At 40.2% G+C, this 25039-nt stretch overlaps 1 protein-coding gene across 3 annotated transcripts in view; it reads left to right on the plus strand.

Annotated features, from left to right (window-relative positions):
• Positions 1–4909: 4909 nt before the first annotated feature.
• Positions 4910–25039, plus strand: part of GRAP (GRB2 related adaptor protein) — a 62272-nt gene continuing 42142 nt past the window's right edge. Inside the window, exons 1-3 of one of the 3 annotated variants that reach the window (XM_056535574.1) lie at positions 4910–5015; positions 15130–15219; positions 16922–17283. In XM_056535574.1, coding sequence (XP_056391549.1) covers positions 17206–17283 — 78 coding nt within the window. In that variant the 5' untranslated portion in view covers positions 4910–5015; positions 15130–15219; positions 16922–17205. Of the gene's footprint in view, positions 5016–15129; positions 15220–16921; positions 17284–20138; positions 20359–25039 lie in introns of those variants that run through there. The other 2 variants (XM_056535575.1, XM_056535576.1) reach the window with 2 other exon arrangements.

Genomic DNA, 25039 nt, shown 5'->3' on the forward strand with positions numbered 1-25039 from the left:
ACTATATAGGGACTGTATTATGTAGGCATTGCATTACAGTACTATGTAGGGACTGTATTATGTAGGCATTGTATTACAGTACTATATAGGGACTGTATTATGTAGGCATTGTATTACAGTACTACATAGGGACTGTATTATGTAGGCATTGTATTACAGTACTATATAGGGACTGTATTATGTAGGCATTGTATTACAGTACTACGTAGGGACTGTATTATGTAGGCATTGTATTACAGTACTATATGGGGACTGTATTATGTAGGCATTGTATTACAGTACTATATAGGGACTGTATTATGTAGGGATTGTATTACAGTACTACATAGGGACTGTATTATGTAGGCATTGTATTACAGAACTATATGGGGACTGTATTATGTAGGCATTGTATTACAGTACTATATAGGGACTGTATTATTGTATTATGTAGGCATTGTATTACAGTACTATATAGGGACTGTATTATTGTATTATGTAGGCATTATATTACAGTACTATGTGAGGTCTATATTATTGTATTATGTAGGCATTATATTACAGTACTATGTGGCCATTGTATTGTGGTATTATGTAGGCATTATATTACAGTACTATGTAGGGAGTGTATTGTGGTATTATGTAGGCATTGTATCACAGTACTATGTGAGGTCTATATTATTGTATTATGTAGGCATTGTATTACAGTAATATGTGGGGCCTATATTGTGGTATTATGTAGGCATTGTATTACAGTAATACATGGGCACTGTATTTCAGTATTATGATGGCGCTGCAGTCCAATACAAAGTGGGCCCTGGATTGTGGTGTTATAGGTGTATTACATTACAGTGTGGGCACTGTGTAGATGTTTAGTACAGTAATGTGGACAATGTAGGTGTTGTATTTCGGTGTTATGTAGGTATTGTTTTACAGCACAGTGTGGGCAGATTATGATGCTATTATGTAGGGGTTGTATTATAGTACAATGTGGGCTCTGTATTTCAGAATTATCTGTGTTTTGTATGACATTATATTGTCAGCACTATTGTGACATGACATAGGCATTGTTTTATAGTACTATGTGGGCACTCTTTCAGCAGTATATAAAAAGTGTTGCACTACAGGATGTGTACACTGTATTTCTGTACGGTATGAATGCATATTACAATACTTTGTCTTTGGCATTAGGTAGGTGTATTACAGCTCTATGTGGGCCTTCTAATTCGGTATAAGTGTTGTATTACAATACGCTTACACTGTACTTTGGTAATATGTAAACATTTATTACATCACTATGTGGGCACTGTATTACTGGTTTATGTAAGCCTTGTATTACTGTACTATGTGGGCACTATTCTGGTATTTTGTGGGCACTGTATTAAAGGTTTATGTAAGCCTTGTATTACTGTACTATGTGGGCACTATTCTGGTATTTTGTGGGCACTGTATTACTGGTTTATGTAAGCGTTGTATTACTGTACTATGTGGGCACTATTCTGGTATTTTGTGGGCACTGTATTACTGGTTTATGTAAGCCTTGTATTACTGTACTATGTGGGCACTATTCTGGTATTTTGTGGGCACTGTATTACTGGTTTATGTAAGCGTTGTATTACTGTACTATGTGGGCACTATTCTGGTATTTTGTGGGCACTGTATTGCAGTATTATATAGGCGTTGTATTACTGTACTATGTGGGCACTGTATTGTGGTATTTTGCGGGCGCTGTATTTCAGTATTATATAGCCATTGTATTACTGTACTATGTGGGCACTGTACTCCAGTATTATATAGGTGTTACTGTATTATGTGGGCAATTTAATGCATTATTATTTGAATACTGTATAGTGGTATTATGTGGGTACTGTATTGCAGTTATGTGAACATTGTATTGCAGTATTGTGAGCACTGTCTTACAGTATTATGTGAATACTGTATTGCATTATTGTGAGCACTGTATTACAGTATTATGTGAATACAGTATTTAATGAGCACTGTATTACAGTATTATGTGAATACTATATTGCACTATTGTGAGCACTGTATTACAGTATTATGTGAATACTATATTGCACTATTGTGAGCACTGTATTACAGTATTATGTGAATACAGTATTTAATGAGCACTGTATTACAGTATTATGTGAATACTATATTGCACTATTGTGAGCACTGTATTACAGTATTATGTGAATACTGCATTGTAGCATTATGTGAATACAGTATTTAATGAGCACTGTTTTACAGTATTGTGAGCACTGTATTATAGTATTATGTGAATACTGTATTGCACTATTGTGAGCACTGTATTACAGTATTATGTGAATACTGCATTGTAGCATTATGTGAATACAGTATTTAATGAGCACTGTATTGCAGTATTGTGAGCACTGTATTATAGTATTATGTGAATACTGTATTGCACTATTGTGAGCACTGTATTATAGTATTATGTGAATACTGTATTGCAGCATTGTGAGCACTGTATTACAGTATTATGTGAATACTATATTGCACTATTGTGAGCACTGTATTACAGTATTATGTGAATACTGTATTGCACTATTGTGAGCACTGTATTACAGTATTATGTGAATACTGCATTGCAGCATTGTGAGCACTGTATTACAGTATTATGTGAATACTATATTGCAGCATTGTGAGCACTGTATTACAGCATTATGTGAATACTATATTGCAGTATTGTGAGCACTGTATTACAGCATTATGTGAATACTGTATTGCAGTATTGTGAGCACTGTATTACAGTATTATGTGAATACTATATTGCACTATTGTGAGCACTGTATTACAGTATTATGTGAATACTGTATTGCACTATTGTGAGTACTGTATTACAGTATTATGTGAATACTGCATTGCAGCATTGTGAGCACTGTATTACAGTATTATGTGAATACTATATTGCAGCATTGTGAGCACTGTATTACAGCATTATGTGAATACTATATTGCAGCATTGTGAGCACTGTATTACAGTATTATGTGAATACTGTATTGCACTATTGTGAGCACTGTATTACAGTATTATGTGAATACTATATTGCACTATTATGAGCACTGTATTACAGTATTATTTGAATACTGTATTGCAGTATTGTGAGCACTGTATTACAGTATTATGTGAATACTATATTGCACTATTGTGAGCACTGTATTACAGTATTATGTGAATACTATATTGCAGTATTGTGAGCACTGTATTACAGTATTATGTGAATACTATATTGCAGTATTGTGAGCACTGTATTACAGTATTATGTGAATACTGCATTGCAGCATTATGTGGATCTGCATGGCAATCATATGATGCTGAAGCCTGCTATTTTGGGGCACTGTACTGAGAGGATGAGGAGGACCCCACCCGAAGTTTTGCTAATGGGCGCCCACAAACCATGACCCAGACCTTTTCTTGGTGTATGACCATTTTGTGCCTGGCTTTAGGCTGGTGCACTTGGCACAGTAAACCGTACATAGACAGACTCAGCGTTATTTATTGATATAGGACAGGAGGAGTTTTCCAATTCATTATGAATCACATCCACAAAAAATAGATATTCAAAGAGTCTGGAAGGGATTAGAGCAGATCCCAGAATTTATATGACAGCACATGGCTTTAATACCATGGAAAATAACTGGGCAAATGGATGGTAAGTAGTTGGCAAAAAGTCCTGCCAGCATTCAAAGCAACAGCTAGAGGCCTGCCATAGCTAAAGGTTAATCATACAGCACACCCTAGTGGGCAAAGCTAAGCACTACATATGTACACTCCATGATTTTTATTATTAATAACTAGAGATGAGCGAATTTACAGTAAATTTGATTCGTCACGAACTTCTTGGCTCGGCAGTTGATGACTTTTCCTGCATAAATTAGTTCAGCTTTCCGGTGCTCCGGTGGGCTGGAAAAGGTGGATACAGTCCTAGGAGATTCTTTCCTAGAAATGTATCCACCTTTTCCAGCCCAACGGAGCACCTGAAGGCTGAACTAATTTACGCAGGATAAGTCTTCAACTGCCGAGCCGAGAAGTTTGTGACGAATCGAATTTACTGTAAGTTCGCTCATCTCTATTAATAATAAAATAATAATTTATTATTATTAATAATAATAATAAATTAATAATAAATTATTAATAAAAATCATGGAGTGCATATATGTAGTACTTAGCTTTGCCCACTAGGATGTGCTGTATGATTAACCTTTAGCTATATAAAATAATAAAATTATAATAATAATATTTTATATAGCTAAAGGTTAATCATACAGCACATCCTAGTGGGCAAAGCTAAGTACTAAATATGTGTACTCCATGATTTTTTTTTTATTAATAATTTATTATTATTTATATAGCTAAAGGTTAATCATACAGCACACCCTAGTGGGCAAAGCTAAGTACTACATATGTGCACTCCATGATTATTATTATTATTATTTAATTATTTACTATTATTATATTATTATTATTTATATAGCTAAAGGTTAATCATACAGCACACCCTAGTGGGCAAAGCTAAGTACTACATATGGGCACTCCATGATTTTTATTATTAAATTATTATTATTATTATTATTTATATAGCTAAATATTAATCATACAGCACACCCTAGTGGGCAAAGCTGTGTACTACATATGTGCACTCCATGATTTTTTATTATTATTAGTTATATAGCTAAAAGTTTAATCATACAGCACACCCTAGTGGGCAAAGCTAAGTACTACATATGTGCACTCCATGATTTTTATAAAAAAAAAAAAAAAAATGAATTATTTATAATTTTTTATTTATTTTGCTTATATAGTGCAGCATATGCTATTTCTGTGTATGCCTTGTGCTTACCTATTTTAGCTGATGTGGTAGGCATGGGATTTAAGCCATTTATGATTACAATTCCAGCTCTAAATTGACTTGATAGGGCTGCCTACATTTCCCATGAATCCTCTGGCTTTCGGTGTGGAGTTTGATCACTGCACCTGGTCATCTCATCAGGCTGCTGGTGCTGGAGGTTACCCAGGTGAACTTATTAGATTATTAAGCGGGTTGAGGTCAGTTCACATTATGTGCAGTTTTGATGCAAACCCATTCATAGTGCATTTTCTTTTAAAGAGAAATATTACCACGAGGAGAAATTGATCTGACAAATAAGGAGTTTTATGGGTCACGAAGCTGAAACATCAACCCGGAGTCCTCTCCTGTGCAGCGATGCGGTGGGTGGTGCAGAGCGCCAAACTATAATATAAATTATCCTAAAGCTACATTGTATCAACCACAGGTTTTATTGTATCAACTATAAGGGTACCTGGAACTGGATACAGTAACACAAAAATACAACAACACAAGAGGTGGCTGTGTACAATTGACTTTATTTACGGACTTTTTATCTATTTATTTTTTAAACTATTCTTTAACTTATCATATTCTGTGCATTTATCTTTGGTAAAGTCCATAGCAAGGGCCCTGCTTGGACATTTATCTACTAACTTATAAATATTATTGTCATACTATATACAACTAGCCTTATTCACTATTTTTTTTTATACATATATATATTAGTCTGTATCCCACATTCATTATTTTCAAATCACTTTTCTCCTCATGGTAATATTTCTTATTTTCATGTGAAATGTAGACAGCATTACAGAACCCCCATCACTGTACATTTGTAAACAAAGAGAGCCATCTCATGCCTGCTACAATAGCAAAAACAGGTAAGCACAAGGCATACACAAGAACCTCTACCTTATCTAATAATCTACTATGCTGCGATGGTGATCTGGGAAAAAAAAAATCCCATTGTTCTTTAAATGTCTATCTGTGGCAGTGTTTCCCAACAAGGGTGCCTCTAGCTGTTACAAAACTACAACTCCCAGCATGCCCGGACAGCGAACGGCTGTTCCGGGCATGCTGCGAGTTGTAGTTTTGCAACAGCTGGAGGCACCCTGGTTGGGAAACACTGGACTGTGGACTTGTATACCCAATCGGAGAGAGACATAGGATAATAGGAATAGAGGGGGTTGTCAGGGCATGATGAGAGTTGTAGTTTTCTAGCAAATAGAGAGCCAAACCACAGAGCATGAATGAGATTTTGTTTTCGCAAGTTTAACCCCTTAAGGACAATAAAACGTAAATGTACGTCCCGGTGCCCTGGTACTTAACGCACCATTTACGTCCTGTACATAAAACACAGGAGCTGCGCTGTCTTCATGAACGGCAGTTCCCGCCGGTAATAGCGGACGTCATAGATTGTGCTGATGTCCGCCATTAACCCCTCAGATACCGTCATTAATACTGATCAAAGCATCTGCAGCAATTCGGATGGCTGATCTGGTCACCCGTGGTGACCAAATCAGCCAAGATGGTGGCCAGAGGTCTCCTTACCTGCCTCCTGCTGCTATCATGGGGTCATCATGCCTTCTAGCAGACCAAAGAAGTAGATCACAAATCATACTGATCAGTGCTTTGCATAGCACTGATCAGTATCTGCAATCTAATGATTGCTATGAATAAACCCTATGGCAGTGGTCTTCAACCTGCGGACCTCCAGATGTTGCAAAACTACAACTCCCAGCATGCCCGGAAAGCCGTTGGCTGTCCGGGCATGCTGGGAGTTGTAGTTTTGCAACATCTGGAGGTCCGCCGATTGATGACCACTGCCCTATGGGGACATAAAAAGGGAGAGATTTATCAAAACCGGTCCAGAGGAAAAGTTGCCCATAGCAACCAATCAGCGCGCTTCTTTAATTTTTAGCAAGGCCTCTGAAAAATGAAAGAAGCGATCTGATTGGTTGCTATGGGCAACTCAGCAACTTTGCACAGATTTTGATAAATTACCCCCAAAAATAATAAAATAATGGTTAAAGAAAAGATTTAAAAATAAAAATCTCAACTCAGCTGTTTGGTCACATCACATTCCAAAATAACAAAATAAAAAAATAAAATAAAAAGAGTGATTAACCTGATAACGACCATGGACGTCTATGCTCGTCCAATGGCCATTACCGGGGTATGACGCGGGCTCCCGACTCGAGTCCACGTCATAACGGCCGGCCCCCAGCTGATTCTTGTAGCTGGGGGTTGGCGTTAATAGCCGACATGCGGCGATCGTCGCGGGCGGCTATTAACCCTTTAGATCGCCGCTGTCAAAGTTGACAGCGGCGTCTAAAGGTATCCTGTACCTGGCGGTCCATTGGGGTGGATCGCCCCCCTGCAGTGCGATCGCGGGGGTGGGGGGGGTTGGGGCGGGGTATGGATCCACTACTGTGGCAGCCTGAGGGCTTACCTCTCCTGCTGCAGGGGCATCGGGGCTCTGAATGATACGCCAGGCAGGACCAGGCTTTATCAATCGAGCGCAGAGCACACAGATCATTGTGGTTTTATGAAACCACAATGATCTGTAGGAGGAATCTAATGATTCCTCCTAAAAGTCCCCTAAGGGGACAAAAGTGTAAAATAAATAAATAAAAAGTTTTAAAAAAAGTTTAAAAACACACACATTAACCCCTTCCTTATTAAAAGTTTAAATCACCCCCTTTTCCCAAATTCCATATTAAAAATATGTAACCATAATAAAAATACACATATGTGGTATCGCCGTGTGCATAAATGTCCGAATTATAAATATATATCATTCATTAAACCGCACGGTCAATGGCGTACACGCCAAAAAATTCCAAAGTCCAAAATAGCGCATTTTTGGTCACTTTTCATACTATAAAAAAAGGAATAAAAAGCGATCAAGAAGTCTGATCAAAATAAAAATGGAACCGATTAAAACTTCAGATCACGGCGCAAAAAATTAGCCCTCAAACCACCCTGTACGTGGAAAAATAAAAAAAGTTATAGGGGTCAGAAGATGACAATTTTAAATGTATAAATTTTCGTGCATGTAGTTATGATTTTTTCCAGAAGTGCGACAAAATCAAACCTACATAAGTAGGGGATCATTTTAATCGTATGGACCTACAGAATAAAGATAAGGTGTCATTTTTATCGAAAAATGTACAGCGTAGAAACAGAAACCCCCAAAATTTACAAAATGGTGCTTTTTCTTCAATTTTGTCGCACAATGATTTTTTTTTCAATTTCGCCGTAAAGGTTTGTGTAAAATGACTAATGTCATTACAAAGTAGAATTGGTGGCGCAAAAAATAAGCCCTCATATGGATTTTTAGGTGCAAAATTGAAAGGGTTATGATTTTTAAAAAGGTAAGGAGGAAAAAATGAAAGTGTAAAAACAGAAAAATGCTTGGTCCTTAAGGGGTTAAAAAGTCACATACATGCAAAAGTGGTACAAAAAAAAATGTAAAAAAAAAAAAAAAAAAACTACAGATCGTGGAGCAAAAAAATTTTGCCCCATACAGCCCAGTATACAAAAAGAAAAATTATAGGGGGTCAGAATAGGGCAATTTTAAACATTTTGAAAATAAAAAGTATTTTTTTTTATTTTTTTTTTTTTTGCTTTGCAAAAAACAAGCCTCATATGGGTCTGTGGATGGAAATAAAACAAAAATGCAAAAATAACATTGGCTGCGTAGTACTCAATAAAAGTCAAAAGGTGGCGCCGTGAGAACTTTTCATTATATTTTATTCCCCCCATGGTAAATGCAAAATGTGATCTCAAGGCAAAAAGCTGTAAGTGCAGTTATAGAACAGTAAGGGTCTATTCACATGGCAGACTTTCCGAAGTGTCAACGGGAGGGTGGAATCCCTTAGAAGTGTATTGGGCTTTCATTTCACACGGATTCTGCTGGCGGTAATACCGAGAAAAGGCTTTAAGAAAATGAGGAGCCATAGAAGTATTTCCACTATACAGGACATTGTATACATTACATCACCGCACAGTCAGAGATACAGGAATCAATTCTGCTGTTTATTTCATCCGCCAAAAGTGTGTGACATTTCGGCAAAGTGCCTTTATCCGCATGATACAATTCCTATAATATTGCCTCCTATGTACAAGAATATAACTACTATAATACTGCCCCTATATACAAGAATATAACTACTATAATACTGCTCCTATATACAAGAATATAACTACTATAATACTGACCCCTATATACAAGAATATAACTACTATAATACTGCTCCTATATACAAGAATATAACTACTATAATACTGCCTCCTATGTACAAGAATATAACTACTATAATACTGCCCCTATATACAAGAATATAACTACTTTAATACTGCCCCTATATACAAGAATATAACTACTATAATACTGCTCCTATATACAAGAATATAACTACTTTAATACTGCCCCTATATACAAGAATATAACTACTATAATACTGCCTCCTATATACAAGAATATAACTACTATAATACTGCCTCGTATATATACAAGAATATAACTACTATAATACTGCCTCCTATAGACAAGAATATAACTACTATAATACTGCCTCCTATAGACAAGAATATAACTACTATAATACTGCCTCCTATAGACAAGAATATAACTACTATAATACTGCCTCCTATATGCAAGAATATAACTACTATAATATTGCCTCCTTTATACAAGAATATATCTACTATAATACTGCTCCTATATACAAGAATATAACTACTATAATACTCCTCCTATATACAAGAATATAACTACTATAATATGCTCCTATATACAAGAATATAACTACTATAATACTGCTCCTATATACAAGAATATATCTACTATAATACTGCCTCCTATATACAAGAATATAACTACTATAATACTGCTCCTATGTACAGGAATATATCTACTATAATACTGCCCCCTATATACAACAATGTAACTACTATAATACTGCTCCTATGTAGTGTTGAGCGGCATAGGCCATATTCGAATTCGCGAATATATGGACGAATATTCGTCATATATTCGCGAATATTCGCATATTCGTAATATTCTCGATTAATTTTTCGCATATGCGAAAATACGTGCATGCGAAAATTAGCATATACCCTAATTAACCTAAACGTAAATTCGCATATGCGAAGATTAGCATATGTTAATTTTCGCATATGCGAAAATTCGCACACCGGTCTCACACAGTAGTATTAGAGCCTTCTTTACACCACACAAGCTAGAAGCAGAAAGGGATGATCACTGTGATGTGTACGGTGAAAAAAAAAATTAAGTTAAAAAAAAATGAATGAATATTCGTAATTACGAATATATAGTGCTATATTCGCGAATATTCGCGAATTCGCGAATATGCGATATTCGCGAATAAATTTCGCATTGCGAATATTCGCGAGCAACACTACTCCTATGTACAAGAATATAACTACTATAATACTGCTCCTATATACAAGAATATAACTACTATAATACTGCTCCTATGTACAAGAATATAACTACTATAATACTGCTCCTATATACAAGAATATAACTACTATAATACTGCTCCTATATACAAGAATATAACTACTATAATACTGCTCCTATATACAAGAATATAACTACTATAATACTGCTCCTATGTACAAGAATATAACTACCGTATATACTCGAGTATAAGCCGACCCGAGTATAAGCCGAGGCCCCTAATTTCAACCCAAAATCCCAGGAAAAGTTATTGACTCGAGTATAAGCCTAGGGTGGGAAATACATCATCCCCCCCGTCATCATCCAGACCCCCGTCATTAACATCCTCATCACCGCCTGTCACCATCCAGACCCTCATCATCATCACCTGTCATCATCCCCTTGTCATCATCCCACCCCCCCCCCCTTCATCATCCCCTTGTCATGATCCCACACCCCCCCTTCATCATCCCCATCATCCCCTTGTCATCATCCCCACCCCCCTTCATCATCCCACACCCCCCCTTCATCATCCTCTTGTCATCATCCGCCCTCAGTGGTCTTCAACCTGCAGACCTCCAGAGGTTTCAAAACTACAACTCCCAGCAAGCCCGGGCAGCCATCGGCTGTCCGGGCTTGCTGGGAGTTGTAGTTTTGAAACCTCCGGAGGTCCGCAGGTTGAAGACCACTGCGGCCTTCGACATCATCCAGCCCCCTCTCACCCCCTTTAGTTCTGTACAGTACTCACCTCCGCTCGGCACTGGTCCGGTGCTGCAGGGCTGTCCGGAGAGGAGGTCGTCCGGTGGGATAGTGGTTCCGGGCTGCTATCTTCACTGGGGGCGCCTCTTCTCTGCGCTTCGGGCCCAGAATAGAGGCGTTGCCTTGACGATGACGCAGAAGTACGTTGGTAATGAACGTACCTCTGCGTCGTCGTCAAGGCAACGTGACTATTCTGGGGCCGGGCCCGAAGCGCTTAGAAGAGGCCTCCCCGGTGAAGATAGCAGCCCGGAACCACTATCCCACCGGACGACCTCCTCACCGGACAGCCCTGCAGCACCGGACCAGCGCCGAGCGGAGGCGAGTACTGTACAGAACTAAAGGGGGTGAGAGGGGGCTGGATGATGTCGAAGGCCGCAGTGGTCTTCAACCTGCGGACCTCCGGAGGTTTCAAAACTACAACTCCCAGCAAGCCCGGACAGCCGATGGCTGCCCGGGCTTGCTGGGAGTTGTAGTTTTGAAACCTCTGGAGGTCCGCAGGTTGAAGACCACTGCGGGTGGAGAGTTCACTCGAGTATAAGCCGAGGGGGGTGTTTTCAGCACGAAAAATCGTGCTGAAAAACTCGGCTTATACTCGATTATATACGGTACTATAATACTGCCCCCTATATACAAGAATATAACTACTGTAATACCGCCCCTATGTACAAGAATATAACTACTATAATACCGCCCCTATGTACAAGAATATAACTACTATAATACCGCCCCTATGTACAAGAATATAACTACTATAATACCGCCCCTATGTACAAGAATATAACTACTATAATACCGCCCCTATGTACAAGAATATAACTACTATAATACCGCCCCTATGTACAAGAATATATCTACTATAATACTGCCTCCTATATACAAGAATATATCTACTATAATACTGCCTCCTATATACAAGAATATATCTACTATAATACTGCCTCCTATATACAAGAATATATCTACTATAATACTGCCTCCTATATACAAGAATATATCTACTATAATACTGCCTCCTATATACAAGAATATATCTACTATAATACTGCCTCCTATATACAAGAATATATCTACTATAATACTGCCTCCTATATACAAGAATATATCTACTATAATACTGCCTCCTATATACAAGAATATATCTACTATAATACTGCCTCCTATATACAAGAATATAACTACGATAATACTGCCTCCTATATACAAGAATATAACTACGATAATACTGCTCCTATATACAAGAATATAACTACTATAATACTGCTCCTATATACAAGAATATAACTACTATAATACTGCTCCTATATACAAGAATATAACTACTATAATACTACTCCTATATACAAGAATATAACTACTATAATACTGCTCCTATATACAAGAATATATCTACTATAATACTGCTCCTATTTATATACAAGAATATATCTACTATAATACTGCTCCTATTTATATACAAGAATATATCTACTATAATACTGCTCCTATTTATATACAAGAATATATCTACTATAATACTGCTCCTATTTATATACAAGAATATATCTACTATAATACTGCTCCTATGTACAAGAATATAAAACTAATATAATGTAAAAAAAAAAAAAAAAAAAAAAAAGAGACACAGCCGCACATCCACCATTTGTATGTTGATCTATTTGCTTCTCAGCATAATTTAAAAAACGAACAGGTTGTTATTATACATTTTGATCAAAAAGTACAAGCCCACTCACCACATCAAGACCACCTAATCAGAGTGGGTCCCTGACCTAACACTGGCGTAGCGCCGGGTGGTGACCACTGCCTCTGAGACACCAAGCCCATAGGGGGAACGACCCAGTTGCCAGGAAGCCCCACTGCTTCCCAACCAAGCCCCTGGCTCCGGGCCACATCACTCCATAGACAAAGCATCACAGAAACAATGGCCGCCACAGAGCACCACACCAGTGCGACCACCTACCATGTGCTCCCTGGAAGTGCGGCTATGTTTCTGTTTCTCTATTTGTGTTGTACATTTGTAGTCTCTCCCTCCTTCCATAGCCGGCACTCCACTCCACCCATTCGGCCCAGGCGTTTTTAATTAGTAGGAGACTGTGTATGGGTTTCCTCCTAGCATTCTCCCAGCCCTATGGAAGGGAGCACATGGTAGGTGTTCACACTGGTGTGATGCTTTGTCTGTGGAGCGATGTGGCCTGGGGCTTGGTTGGGTAGCAGTGGGGCCGCCTGGCCATTGGGTCATTCCTCCTGTGGGCTTGGTATCTCAGAGGCGGTGGTCGCCTCCATTCGCTACGCCAGTGTTAGGTTAGTGGGCTTGTACTTTTTGTTCAAAATGTATACAGTGACCCCCCCCCCCCCCGACCTACGATGGCCCCGACATACGATAATTTCAACATGCGATGGCCTCTCAGAGACCATCGCATGTTTAAGGCAGCATCAACATACGATGCTTTTGTATGTCGGGGCCATCGCATAAACGGTTATCCGGCAGCACAGACTGCTTCAGCTGCCACCGGATAGCCGTTTACGGTGCCCTGTGTGGTCCGGTGATGATCACTTACCTGTCCTCGGGGCTCCGGCGCGTCCTCTTCGGGATCCCCTGCATCGTCAGCGCTCTCCATCGTCGTCATCACGTCGCTGCGCACGCCGTCCCGTCATCCAATAGGAGCGGCGTGCGTAGCGACGTGATGGCGGCGACGGAGAGTGCGGATGCCGGGGAAGCAGAGGCCTTACCAGAGCGTCGGGGACGCGGCGGCAGCGATGGACAGCAACATCCAGGGCAGCGGTGACGGTCCGGTGCGGCGGGGACAGGTGAGTACAACTTCCTCTAACAGTGGTCTACAACCTACGGACCTCCAGATGTTGCAAAACTACAACACTCAGCATGCCCGGACAGCCAACGGCTGTCCGGGCATGCTGGGTGTTGTAGTTTTGCAACATCTGGAGGTCCGCAGGTTGTAGACCACTGTCCTATACTTTACATTGCACGGACCCCTCAACATGCCATGGTTTCCACAAACGATGGTCCGTTTGGAACAGATTACCATCGTATGTTGAGGGACCACTGTACTGACAACCTGTTAATTTTTTTTAATTATGCTAAGAAGCAAGTAGATCAAAATGCAAATGGTGGATGTGCGGCTGTGTTTCTCTATTTTTGTTGTACATTTGTAACTGCTATAATACTGCCTCCTATGTACAAGAATATAACTGCTATAATACTGCCTCCTATGTACAAGAATATAACTGCTATAATACTGCTCCTATATACAAGAATACAACTACTATAATACTGCTCCTATATACAAGAATATAACTACTATAATACTGCCTCCTATATACAAGAATATAACTACTATAATACTGCTCCTATATACAAGAATATAACTACTATAATACTGCTCCTATATACAAGAATATAACTACTATAATACTGCCTCCTATATACAAGAATATAACTGCTATAATACTGCTCCTATATACAAGAATATAACTGCTATAATACTGCTCCTATATACAAGAATATAACTGCTATAATACTGCTCCTATATACAAGAATATAACTGCTATAATACTGCTCCTATATACAAGAATATAACTGCTATAATACTGCTCCTATATACAAGAATATAACTGCTATAATACTGCCTCCTATATACAAGAATATAACTGCTATAATACTGCCTCCTATATACAAGAATATAACTGCTATAATACTGCTCCTATATACAAGAATATAACTGCTATAATACTGCTCCTATATACAAGAATATAACTGCTATAATACTGCTCCTATATACAAGAATATAACTACTATAATACTGCCCCCTATATACAAGAATATAACAACTATAATACTGTTCCTATATACAAGAATATAACTACTATAATACTGTTCCTTTATACAAGAATATAAATACTATAATACTTTACTTTAGTACATGTGTATAGACACAACACAGTGACAGTGACTTATCCTGGGACTGTCATGCGGCCTTGTGTTTCAGCTCAGTGTTTTACAGTAACATCCTGTTTGTCTTTATCTTACACACAAAAAAAAAAAAAAAAAAAAAAAAAGACTTTTGCGGGAGAGAAAAGAGTCTCTTCCTTTGCAGGCTCAGCAGAGCGGAGATGAAACTGCAGTCACAGCATCTCACAGTCCTATTAGGTGAGTGGTCCCCAGGATTGACGCGGTTAATGGGCTTCCATGTGTAACAGGTGGGTTAATAAAAGGGCCCCCTCCTATACATTTGTTTAATGCAGCCCTAGCTCAGTGTTTCCCCAACCAGGGTGCCTCCAGCTGTTGCAAAACTACAACTCCCAGCATGCCCGGACAGCCTTCGGCTGTCCGGGCATGCTGAGAGTTGTAGTTTTGCAACAGCTGGAGGCACCCTGGTTAGGGAAACCCTCCCCAAGCCACATTCCTCACAGCTGCTTATGTAGAGCACCTGTATCGTCTCAAGAAGGTAGCTATTAGAGATGAGCGAACTTACAGTAAATTTGATTTGTCACGAACTTCTCGGCTCGGCAGTTGATGGCTTTTCCTGCATAAATTAGTTCAGCTTTCAGGTGCTCCGGTGGGCTGGAAAAGGTGGATACAGTCCTAGGAGACTCTTTCCTAGGACTGTATCCACCTTTTCCAGCCCACCGGAGCACCTGAAGGCTGAACTAATTTATGCAGGAAAAGTCATCAACTGCCGAGCCGAGAAGTTTGTGACGAATCGAATTTACTGTAAGTTCGCTCATCTCTAGTAGCTATCACAATGGCTTAAAGGGGTACTCCGGTAACAATTTATTTTTCTTTTTTTAAATCAACTGGTGCCAGAAAGTTACAGATGTGTAAATTAGTTCTATTAAAAAATCTTAATCCTTCCAGTACTTTTTAGCAGCTGTATGCTACAGAGGAAATTATTTTATTTATTTTTTTGTCTTGTCCACAGTGCTCTCTGCTGATGCCTCTGTCCGTGTCAGGAACTGCACAGCATCAGATGTCAGCAGAGAGCACTGTGGACAAGACAAAAAAAAAAGAAATTCAAAAAGAAAAGAATTTCCTCTGTAGCAGACAGCTGCTAAAAAGTACTGGAAGGATTAAGATTTTTTAATACAAGTGATTTACAAATTCGTTTAACCAGTTGATTAAAAAAAAATTATAATTCCAACAAGTATCCCTTTAAAGGGGTACTCCCGTGGAAAACATTTTTTTTTTTTTTTTAAATCAACTGGTGCCAGAAAGTTAGACAGATTTGTAAATTACTTCTATTAAAAAATCTTTATCCTTCCAGTACTTTTCAGCGGCTGTATAGTACGGATGAAATGCTTTTCTTTTTAGATTTCTCTGATGTCACGACCACAGTTCTCTCTGCTGACACCTCTGTCCAGTTTAGGAACTGTCCTGTGCAGCATATTTTTGCTATGGAGATTTTCTCCTGCTCTGGACAGTTCCTAAAATGGACAGCAGAGGTCAGCAGAGAGCACTGTGGTCATGACATCAGAGAAATCTAAAAAGATAAGCATTTCCTCTGTCCATACCAGGAACTGTCCAGAGCGGCATAGGTTTGCTATGGGGATTTTCTCCTGCTCTGGACAGTTCCTGATATGGGCATCATATGTCAGCAGAGAGCACTGTGGACAAGACAAAAAAAAAAGAAATTCAAAAAGAAAAGAATTTCCTCTGTAGCAGACAGCTGCTAAAAAGTACTGAAAGGATTAAGATTTTTTTTAATAGAAGTAATTTACAAATCTGTTTAACTTTCTGGCACCAGTCGATTAAAAAAAAAAAGTTTTCCACTGGAGTACCCCTTTAGACGCCACCTATATGTAGCCTACTTTTCTTTGCATTAATGTTGCACTATTTTTTTCCTCTACCCTAGGCACTGGCTGGCGACGTCTTCTCTTGGGGTAGAAGCGGTCCACCCCTCTGGATTTCCCAGGCCCGGCCTCCGGTCTTAGGCATGCATGACTTGGTTTCCACTACTAAGTTCTCTCTGCACTTCTTCTTCTTCTTCAGCACTTGAGAGCCCAGGGGAGGCTGTCACCCACCCAAATACTTTCTTTTTTATTTTTTCCGTCGCTGCATGTAATCTGCTGCCAGTGGTCATTTAACCCGCTGCGAGTGCGAGGTCCTCCCTCCCCCACCCCACTCAAACCAGAAGACATGGAGGCCATGGCCATATACAACTTCAAGACCTCCGAAAGGGATGAGCTGCCGTTCAGCAAGGGCGACATACTGAAGGTGAGACCCCCCCCCCCCCCCACTGATGATGATATAGTCATATTGAGAAGTTATAAAGACGGTGATTCTTTAAGGGGATTATAAGAGGATGATATCATCACATATGATGTAATATATAGAGGTTATATCAGTACTGGAGCGTTATAAGAGGAGCGGCTGATATCACATATGATGTAATATATAGAGGTTATATCAGTACTGGAGCGTTATAAGAGGAGCGGCTGATATCATCACATATGATGTAATATATAGAAGTTATATCAGTACTGGAGTGTTATAAGAGGAGCGGCTGATATTAGTCACATGATGTAATATATAGAGGTTATATCAGTACTGGAGCGTTATATGTGACTGATATCAGTCGCTCCTCCTATAACGCTCCAGTGCTGAGATAACCTCCAGACATTACATCATATGTGACTGATATCAGCTTCTTCTCATATAATATAATGTCTCTGGAGATTATATCAGTACTGGAGCGTTAGAAGAGGAGCAGCTGATATCAGTCACATGATGTAATATATAGAGATTATATCAGTACTGGGGCGTTATAAGAGGAGCGGCTGATATCAGTCACATGATGTAATATATAGAAGTTATATCAGTACCGGAGTGTTAGAAGAGGAGCGGCTGATATTACATATGATGTAATATATAGAGATTATATCAGTACTGGAGCGTTATAAGAGGATGATATCAGTCACATATGATGTAATATATAGAGGTTATATCAGTACCGGAGTGTTAGAAGAGGAGCGGCTGATATCATCACATATAATGTAATATATAGAGATTATATCAGTACTGGAGCGTTATAAGAGGATGATATCATCACATATGATGTAATGTATAGAGATTATATCTGTACTGGAGCGTTATAAGAGGATGATATCAGTCACATGATGTAATATATAGAGGTTATATCAGTACTGGGGTGTTATAAGAGGATGATATCAGTCACATATGATGTAATGTATAGAGGTTATATCAGTACTGGAGCATTATAAGAGGAGCGGCTGATATCACATATGATGTAATGTATAGAGATTATATCAGTACTGGAGCGTTAGAAGAGGAGCGGCTGATATCACATATGATGTAATATATAGAGGTTATATCAGTACTGGAGCGTTATAAGAGGAGCGGCTGATATCACACATGGTGTCATGTCTGTGGAAGTTAAGTTGTGGTGCCCACAAGGAGGATAGGAGTAGTAGTCCAGGACCAGCTGGGGGTCCCAACTTTTGTAATTGGGGGTCTGCATAGTACGGGTGGTCCTGGCCCCTGGGGTACACTATAGCCAAAGGCTGTCCAAGCATGCTGGGAGTTGTAGTTTTGCAACAGCTGGAGGCACTCAAGTTGGGAAAACACTGCATTCTAGTTTTACTCTGTGTTGGTCCCATGGTTTTGACCAATATACCAGATGTGAACCAGACCTAAGAAGGGGAAGAACAGTTCCTGTTTTTTATTATTGCAGAATTTCTTTATCTTATCTGTATCCTTTGCTTTATATTGAGAATTATAAGCACTTTTGCAGAGTTTCCCCCCTGGGTTAGAGATAAGAGAATTCGACAGAGAACTTTTGGGCCAGTTACTTCATACAAACTCGATACAAGGGTCAGGAACTGGTTTCTATGGGACAGACGCAGTGCCGTGCATAGAAGATAGGGGGCCCCATAGCAAATATATGTAAGTAAATGATAGGTCGGCCCTGCAATATTCTCCCGGTGCTCGCGGATAGGTAACAGTAGTAGATAGTGATAAATCCCGGCACTCTAGAAATTATTTTAAATGCTCTTTACTTTGCTTCTTACTGCATATACAGCATTGAATGTAGCAGCACGCGTTCCGGCAAAGATGCCTTTCTCAACTGACAGTTCTTTGCCGGAACGCGTGCTGCTACATTCAATGCTGTATATGCAGTAAGAAGCGAAGTAAAGAGCATTTAAAATCATTTCTAGAGTGTCGGTATTTATTACGATCTACCATAGCAAATATAGGCCTCCTGGGGAGATTTATCAAAACCAGTGTAGAGGGTTAATTGTGCAGTTGCCCCAAGCAACCAATCAGATTGCTTCTTTCATATTTCACAGGCCTCTATCTGATTGGTAGCTATGGGCAACTGCGCAACATTTCCTCTACCGGTGTTTGTTTCACCCTTTGCTTTCCATGACCCATAGGCCAATACCCCCCTACACATTAAAGGGGTACGCCGGTGGAATTTTTTTTATTTTTTTATTTTAAATCAACTGGTGTCAGAAAGTTAAACAGATTTGTAAATTACGTGAATTCAGGTAGAAGAAACAGACATGGTCGCACATCTACAAATTTGTATATTGATCTAATTGCTTCTCGGCATAATATCAAAAACTAACAGGTTGTTAGTATACATTTTGATCAAAAGGTACAAGCCCACTCGCCACTTCAAGGCCACCTAATTTGAGTGGGTCCCTAACGTCCCTAGCATAAAATGATGTAAATTACTAACGCCACGCCCCTTCCCACAGGCTTGCATAGAGGGGCGGAGCATGACGTCACACGGGGGCGGAGGCGTGACGTCACACGCGGCCGGCCCGGTGGTCGTCTGTAATCAGACCCAGAGCTAACGCACTCCGGGGACTGATTACAAACTGGGTGCCGCGTGCAAGATTCCGGGGGTCCCCAGCGGCGGGACCCCCGCGATCAGGCATCTTATCCCCTATCCTTTGGATAGGGGATAAGATGTGTAAGCACCGGAGATCCCCTTTAAGATTTTTTTATTGATTTTTTTTATAGAAGTAATTTACAAATCTGTTTAACTTTCAGGCACCAGTTAAAAAAAAGTTTTTCCACCAGAGTACCCCTTTAAGGAATGGGACCAACCAGGTTGTGGCCACCTATCCAAGGGCCCCATAGCAGCAGCATGGTCTGTCATTATGGTGCGGAGGGGATCTTTGCAGCTTAGTAGACTCCAGGGCCCGGGTGTGAATACAACCACTATGGAGCAGTAGATTCATTTACCTAAAAAAAATCTACGTATTCCGGGAAGATCAGAACTGTGTGCAGAACAATGGCGAACACGCAGCCATCTTCGTGGTATGTGATGAGAATGCTAGGACGTCTGTGAAGACTCACATACAGAATGATGGCGTAGCTGAGCTTATAATCAGTTATGTATCAGTTCACACTAAGAATATTATGTGCACAGACGCAGCCTGAATCCATCGGACATGCGCCGTCTCCATTGATGACAATGCATTTTCGAGTGGATTCCACTGAAAGAATGAGCATGTTTATTCTTTTGGTGGAGTCTGGAACTTGGAATTATCTGCTGCAGGAACTTCTCCAGTGTGCAGCAGAATTTTATTGAAAACAATGAGGGGCTGCTGCAGCAGAAAATTCTGTAGTGTGAATGAGGACTTTTAACAGGAAATCTAGTAATCGTGATCTTCTGATAAATATGAGATAAAGAGAAATATACAGATAGACCGATATGCAGTAGATATGATAGATATAGACAGACATAAGGGAGATGGGTATGGGAGATATATATGGGATGGATGGACGGATGAGAGACGGATATTACAGAGATCCTACCAGGTACAGTTTGTAGATCAGTGGTGTCCCATAAGATAGATTCCACCAATATCATCTCATTTCAGTCTACCAAAATGTTCCCCAACCTGTTGCGATTTATCCAGCTGTTGTAAAACTACAACTCCCAGCATGCCGAGACCTATGCTAATCTGCAGCATAGCACATGATCCTTTTTACTAGATAACCTCTAATGCACATTCATGTAACGGTTTGTGTGGTAGCCCTTGGGGGGTGTATGGTAGTTGGGGCGTTGTATCGGTATATGAGGGGTTAATGTTAACCCTATAGTTCGTGACGCCAGGCTGAGGGCTAGTATGCTGAGGTAATTCTCCGGCCTATCGCCGCCCTTCCCAGTAACGATAGGTGCATGTAATAAAATGACTGAAGATCCACAAGGTAGTTGAACTTTAACTTGTAGAACTTTACTTAAATGTTTGCGGTACATCCAATGAACAATAACAGTCTCAAGAAAACAGTCTCTATATATCTCAATGACTGACAATTGTTGCGGACCTTGAATGATATTAAAGTCTCTGAATTTAGGGTAATTATTGCAGATCCGTCCAGATTTAGGGGATAGATAAGGTCCGGTGATCCTGCAGAGTGCTTAGGGATTGATACTCGCGATCCTGAATAGATCAGCCGTTGTCGCAAGGCTCAGGCCTAACTCGCTGCGATAGACAGCTGCGCAGATCCTGCTCGTTTGACAGCCCGGGAACAAGAGAGAGAACAATGGCCGCCGCTCCCTTATATGGGCAGGGGGCGGGTGAATCTGATTGGTCCGAACATCCGTCATTCACCGTTAGTGTCGGGATTGACTACGTCACAGTGACCTCCAAAGGTCCTTAAGCAGAAATACCATAGAGTTCACCTGACCACGTGACCCGCAGGTCCTGCTACGCTAGGGACAGGTAATTAACTATTTATTTACATTTAAACAATCCTATATATCCAAATCCTAAATAGTTACTGGGCAACTATCAACTGGATGGGAGGTGACTAGGGGTGAATTAGACAATTAGGACCCTGACGTCCTAGGGACTCTGGCTAAGGGGACCCACATACACAGGTACCGGATAGGATACGGTACTGGGACACCACATATGTATTTACAATGAGGGGCTGCTGCAGGAGATAGGCGGCCACCAAGCACTATTTAAACGCTGATCCTGCCTCTCTTATGTCTGTAAGTGGGAGACCCACAGATGCTGCATTTCTACTGGATCGCATAGAAATCAAAGGGATCCACTCGGTTTATTGCGTTAAGTGAAAAAAAAAAAAAAAACCTGCAAAGCTGATCAAATAGAGAAGTGAAAGAATAAAACGTAATATCTGTATTTGTGTGGTACGGTGCCTGTATTTGTGTGGCATGTGCCGCCAGCATGTGGATCACAGGTTGTCTATAGTACATAGTGTTTCCTAACCAGAAGGTCTCCAGCTGTTGCCAAACTACCACTAGTTTTGCAACAGCTGGAGAAACACACTTGAAGTCTTCGATGATCTGACTTATTAAGAGGTTAATAACTGAGGAATCTGCTTTATTCTTGGTAACAGGTCAACGGCGAAAAAACATATAAAATATCTGCACAAACAGGATGTTTCTTTTCCTTTTCGCTGCAGTACACAGCCGCGCTATTCTTAGGTCTTTTACATTGTGTTTACCTGCCGCCTTGTTTTGTCTGGGTGGTCAGACCTGAAATGTCATGGGCCATTGTGTCTATCTATACAGGAAAAAAAAAAAAAAAAAATATATATATATATATATATATATATATATAAATAAATATATTATAGAATTTCTGTATAGATAGACACAATGGCCCGTGTGTATATGTGTGTGTGTATATATATATATATATATATATATATAATATATATAGAATTTTTTTTTTTTTTTTTAATTCATGGGCCAATGTGTCTGTCTATACAGATTATAAATATGGAAACCTGGTAATTGGTTCCGAAGCCCCAAAATGTCATCCAAAAGTAGGTAAATTTGAGGATTAAACAAAAATAAGTAGATAACTAATATAGATAAAGCAAATCCTTACATATAAAAGTAATAAAGATCTGCTGGAGCTGTAATCACTGTCTATGTAGAGGACAGGAGCTTCTTTGGGGTCCTGTACAGTACACAGTGTCCTAAAAAGTAACAGGGAGCCGCCCTCACCTGGTGTCCAAAGGAGCAGCTAACCCTGGTACAGGTAAATAGTACAGAACATGTAATACCTCCCTGTACTGTAGGGAGCGCTACCAGACACCAGTCAGTGCATACACTTCAGTAATACAGGTAAATAGTACAGAACATGTAATACCTCCCTGTACTGTAGGGAGCGCTACCAGACACCAGGCAGTGCATACACTTCAGTAATACAGGTAAATAGTAGTACAGAACATGTAATACCTCCCTGTACTATAGGGGGCACTACCAGACACCAGTCAGTGCATACACTTCAGTAATACAGGTAAATAGTAATACAGAACATGTAATACCACCCTATACTGTAGGGGGCGCTACCAGACACCAGTCAGTGCATACACTGGTGCTGAAATCCATTGACTTTAATGCGCCAACCAGAGTCACCATTTGACTCCGGTCAGCTAATTTCTGCCCTGTATCTGGTTTTGTGACAAACGGTGACTCCGGTCAGCTCATTAAAGTCAATGGATTTCAGCACCAGTCCTGCTGGGGTACGGGAGCGCACGGTTTTCCCCTCCCCCAGCAGCCGTAGGCTGAAAACGTGGTGTGAAAGTACTCGAATAGGAATGGAGAGCTATGGAATGGAGAGCTATGGAATGGAGAGCTAGATAGATATAGGGGAAGAGAGAAAGGTGAGGTAGGTGGATATAGGGGAAGAGAGAAAGGTGAGGTAGGTGGATATAGGGGAAGAGAGAAAGGTGAGGTAGGTAGATGAAATAGATAGAGAATATTGTCTTTCATCTATTCTTATCAGTGTTGTTCCATCAAAAACACTTTGACTAAAACTAAATAAAAACCAAGTTCTGATAACTTAAACTTAAATCTATCAACATTTTCGTCCATTAAGTAAAACTAGACTAAAATGTTAGAAGATTTGGGGAGAGATCCCACCAGAACGGACTTATTGTCTATATTCAATGTTCAGGGGCGGACTGACCGGCCGATCTCATCGGACGTGGTCCGAGGGCACGCCGGGTAAAGGACCCACCACTGTTGCCTCTCCTCAGGATCCAGGACACATGTCCCGGATCTCCAGTGGACAGCGCTGCCTTCTCCTGTATGTGCGGTACACACACATAAAGGAGAAGGCATCCCCTCTGTGTGAGCTGCATCTGCAACCTACACAGGAAACGTGTATGGGAACAAACTACCAAACTAATAGGAGGGCTACTTACTAACTACATAGGGGGTTTTCATAGTGCCCCTCCCGAGACTAGACTGTGGATCCACCACTGGGTGGAGGGGGTGCTGGCTACCTACATGACTAACTTCCTGGCTACCTAACTTTGTACCTGGATGCCTAACTACTTACCTACATACCTGGTTGCCTAACTACCTACCTACATATCTTGCTACCTATGTACATACCTGGCCTTCATACATGGCTGCCTAACTACCTAGCTAGCAGCCTACCTGACTAGTCACCTACCTACATATCTGGCTTCCTGATCTACCAACCTAGTTAACTATTTACCTGGCTACCTACCTACCTGCCCATTTACTGTACAGGACACCAAGGAGGGCATTATTACAGTTTGTGGGCTTATAGATGGAAAGATTGTGTAGAGGGGACGGCACTGGAAAAATGTCGAACAGGTTTGTCCTGCAGATGGTAAGATTGACATGGCGGTCTGATCTGTCCATCTCTGGACGGAGAAGAAAAGGGGCCGCCGCCGATCAGAAAAATCGTAATTGTGAGTCCCTTGATGTAACTGTAATCACTTATATGGTATACAGATCCTGTGCGCAGCTGGTATCTACTGCCATATGGACCTGTATATAATCACTTATATGGTATACAGATCCTGTGCGCAGCTGGTATCTACTGCCATATGGACCTGTATATAATCACTTATATGGTATACAGATCCTGTATGCAGCTGGTATCTACTTCCATATGGTCCTGTATATAATCACTTATATTGTATACAGATCTCTGTACAGCTGGTATCTACTGCCATACGGTCCTGTATATAATCA

Source organism: Hyla sarda, chromosome 8, assembly GCF_029499605.1.
Source record: "Hyla sarda isolate aHylSar1 chromosome 8, aHylSar1.hap1, whole genome shotgun sequence".
NCBI lineage: Eukaryota > Metazoa > Chordata > Amphibia > Anura > Hylidae > Hyla > Hyla sarda.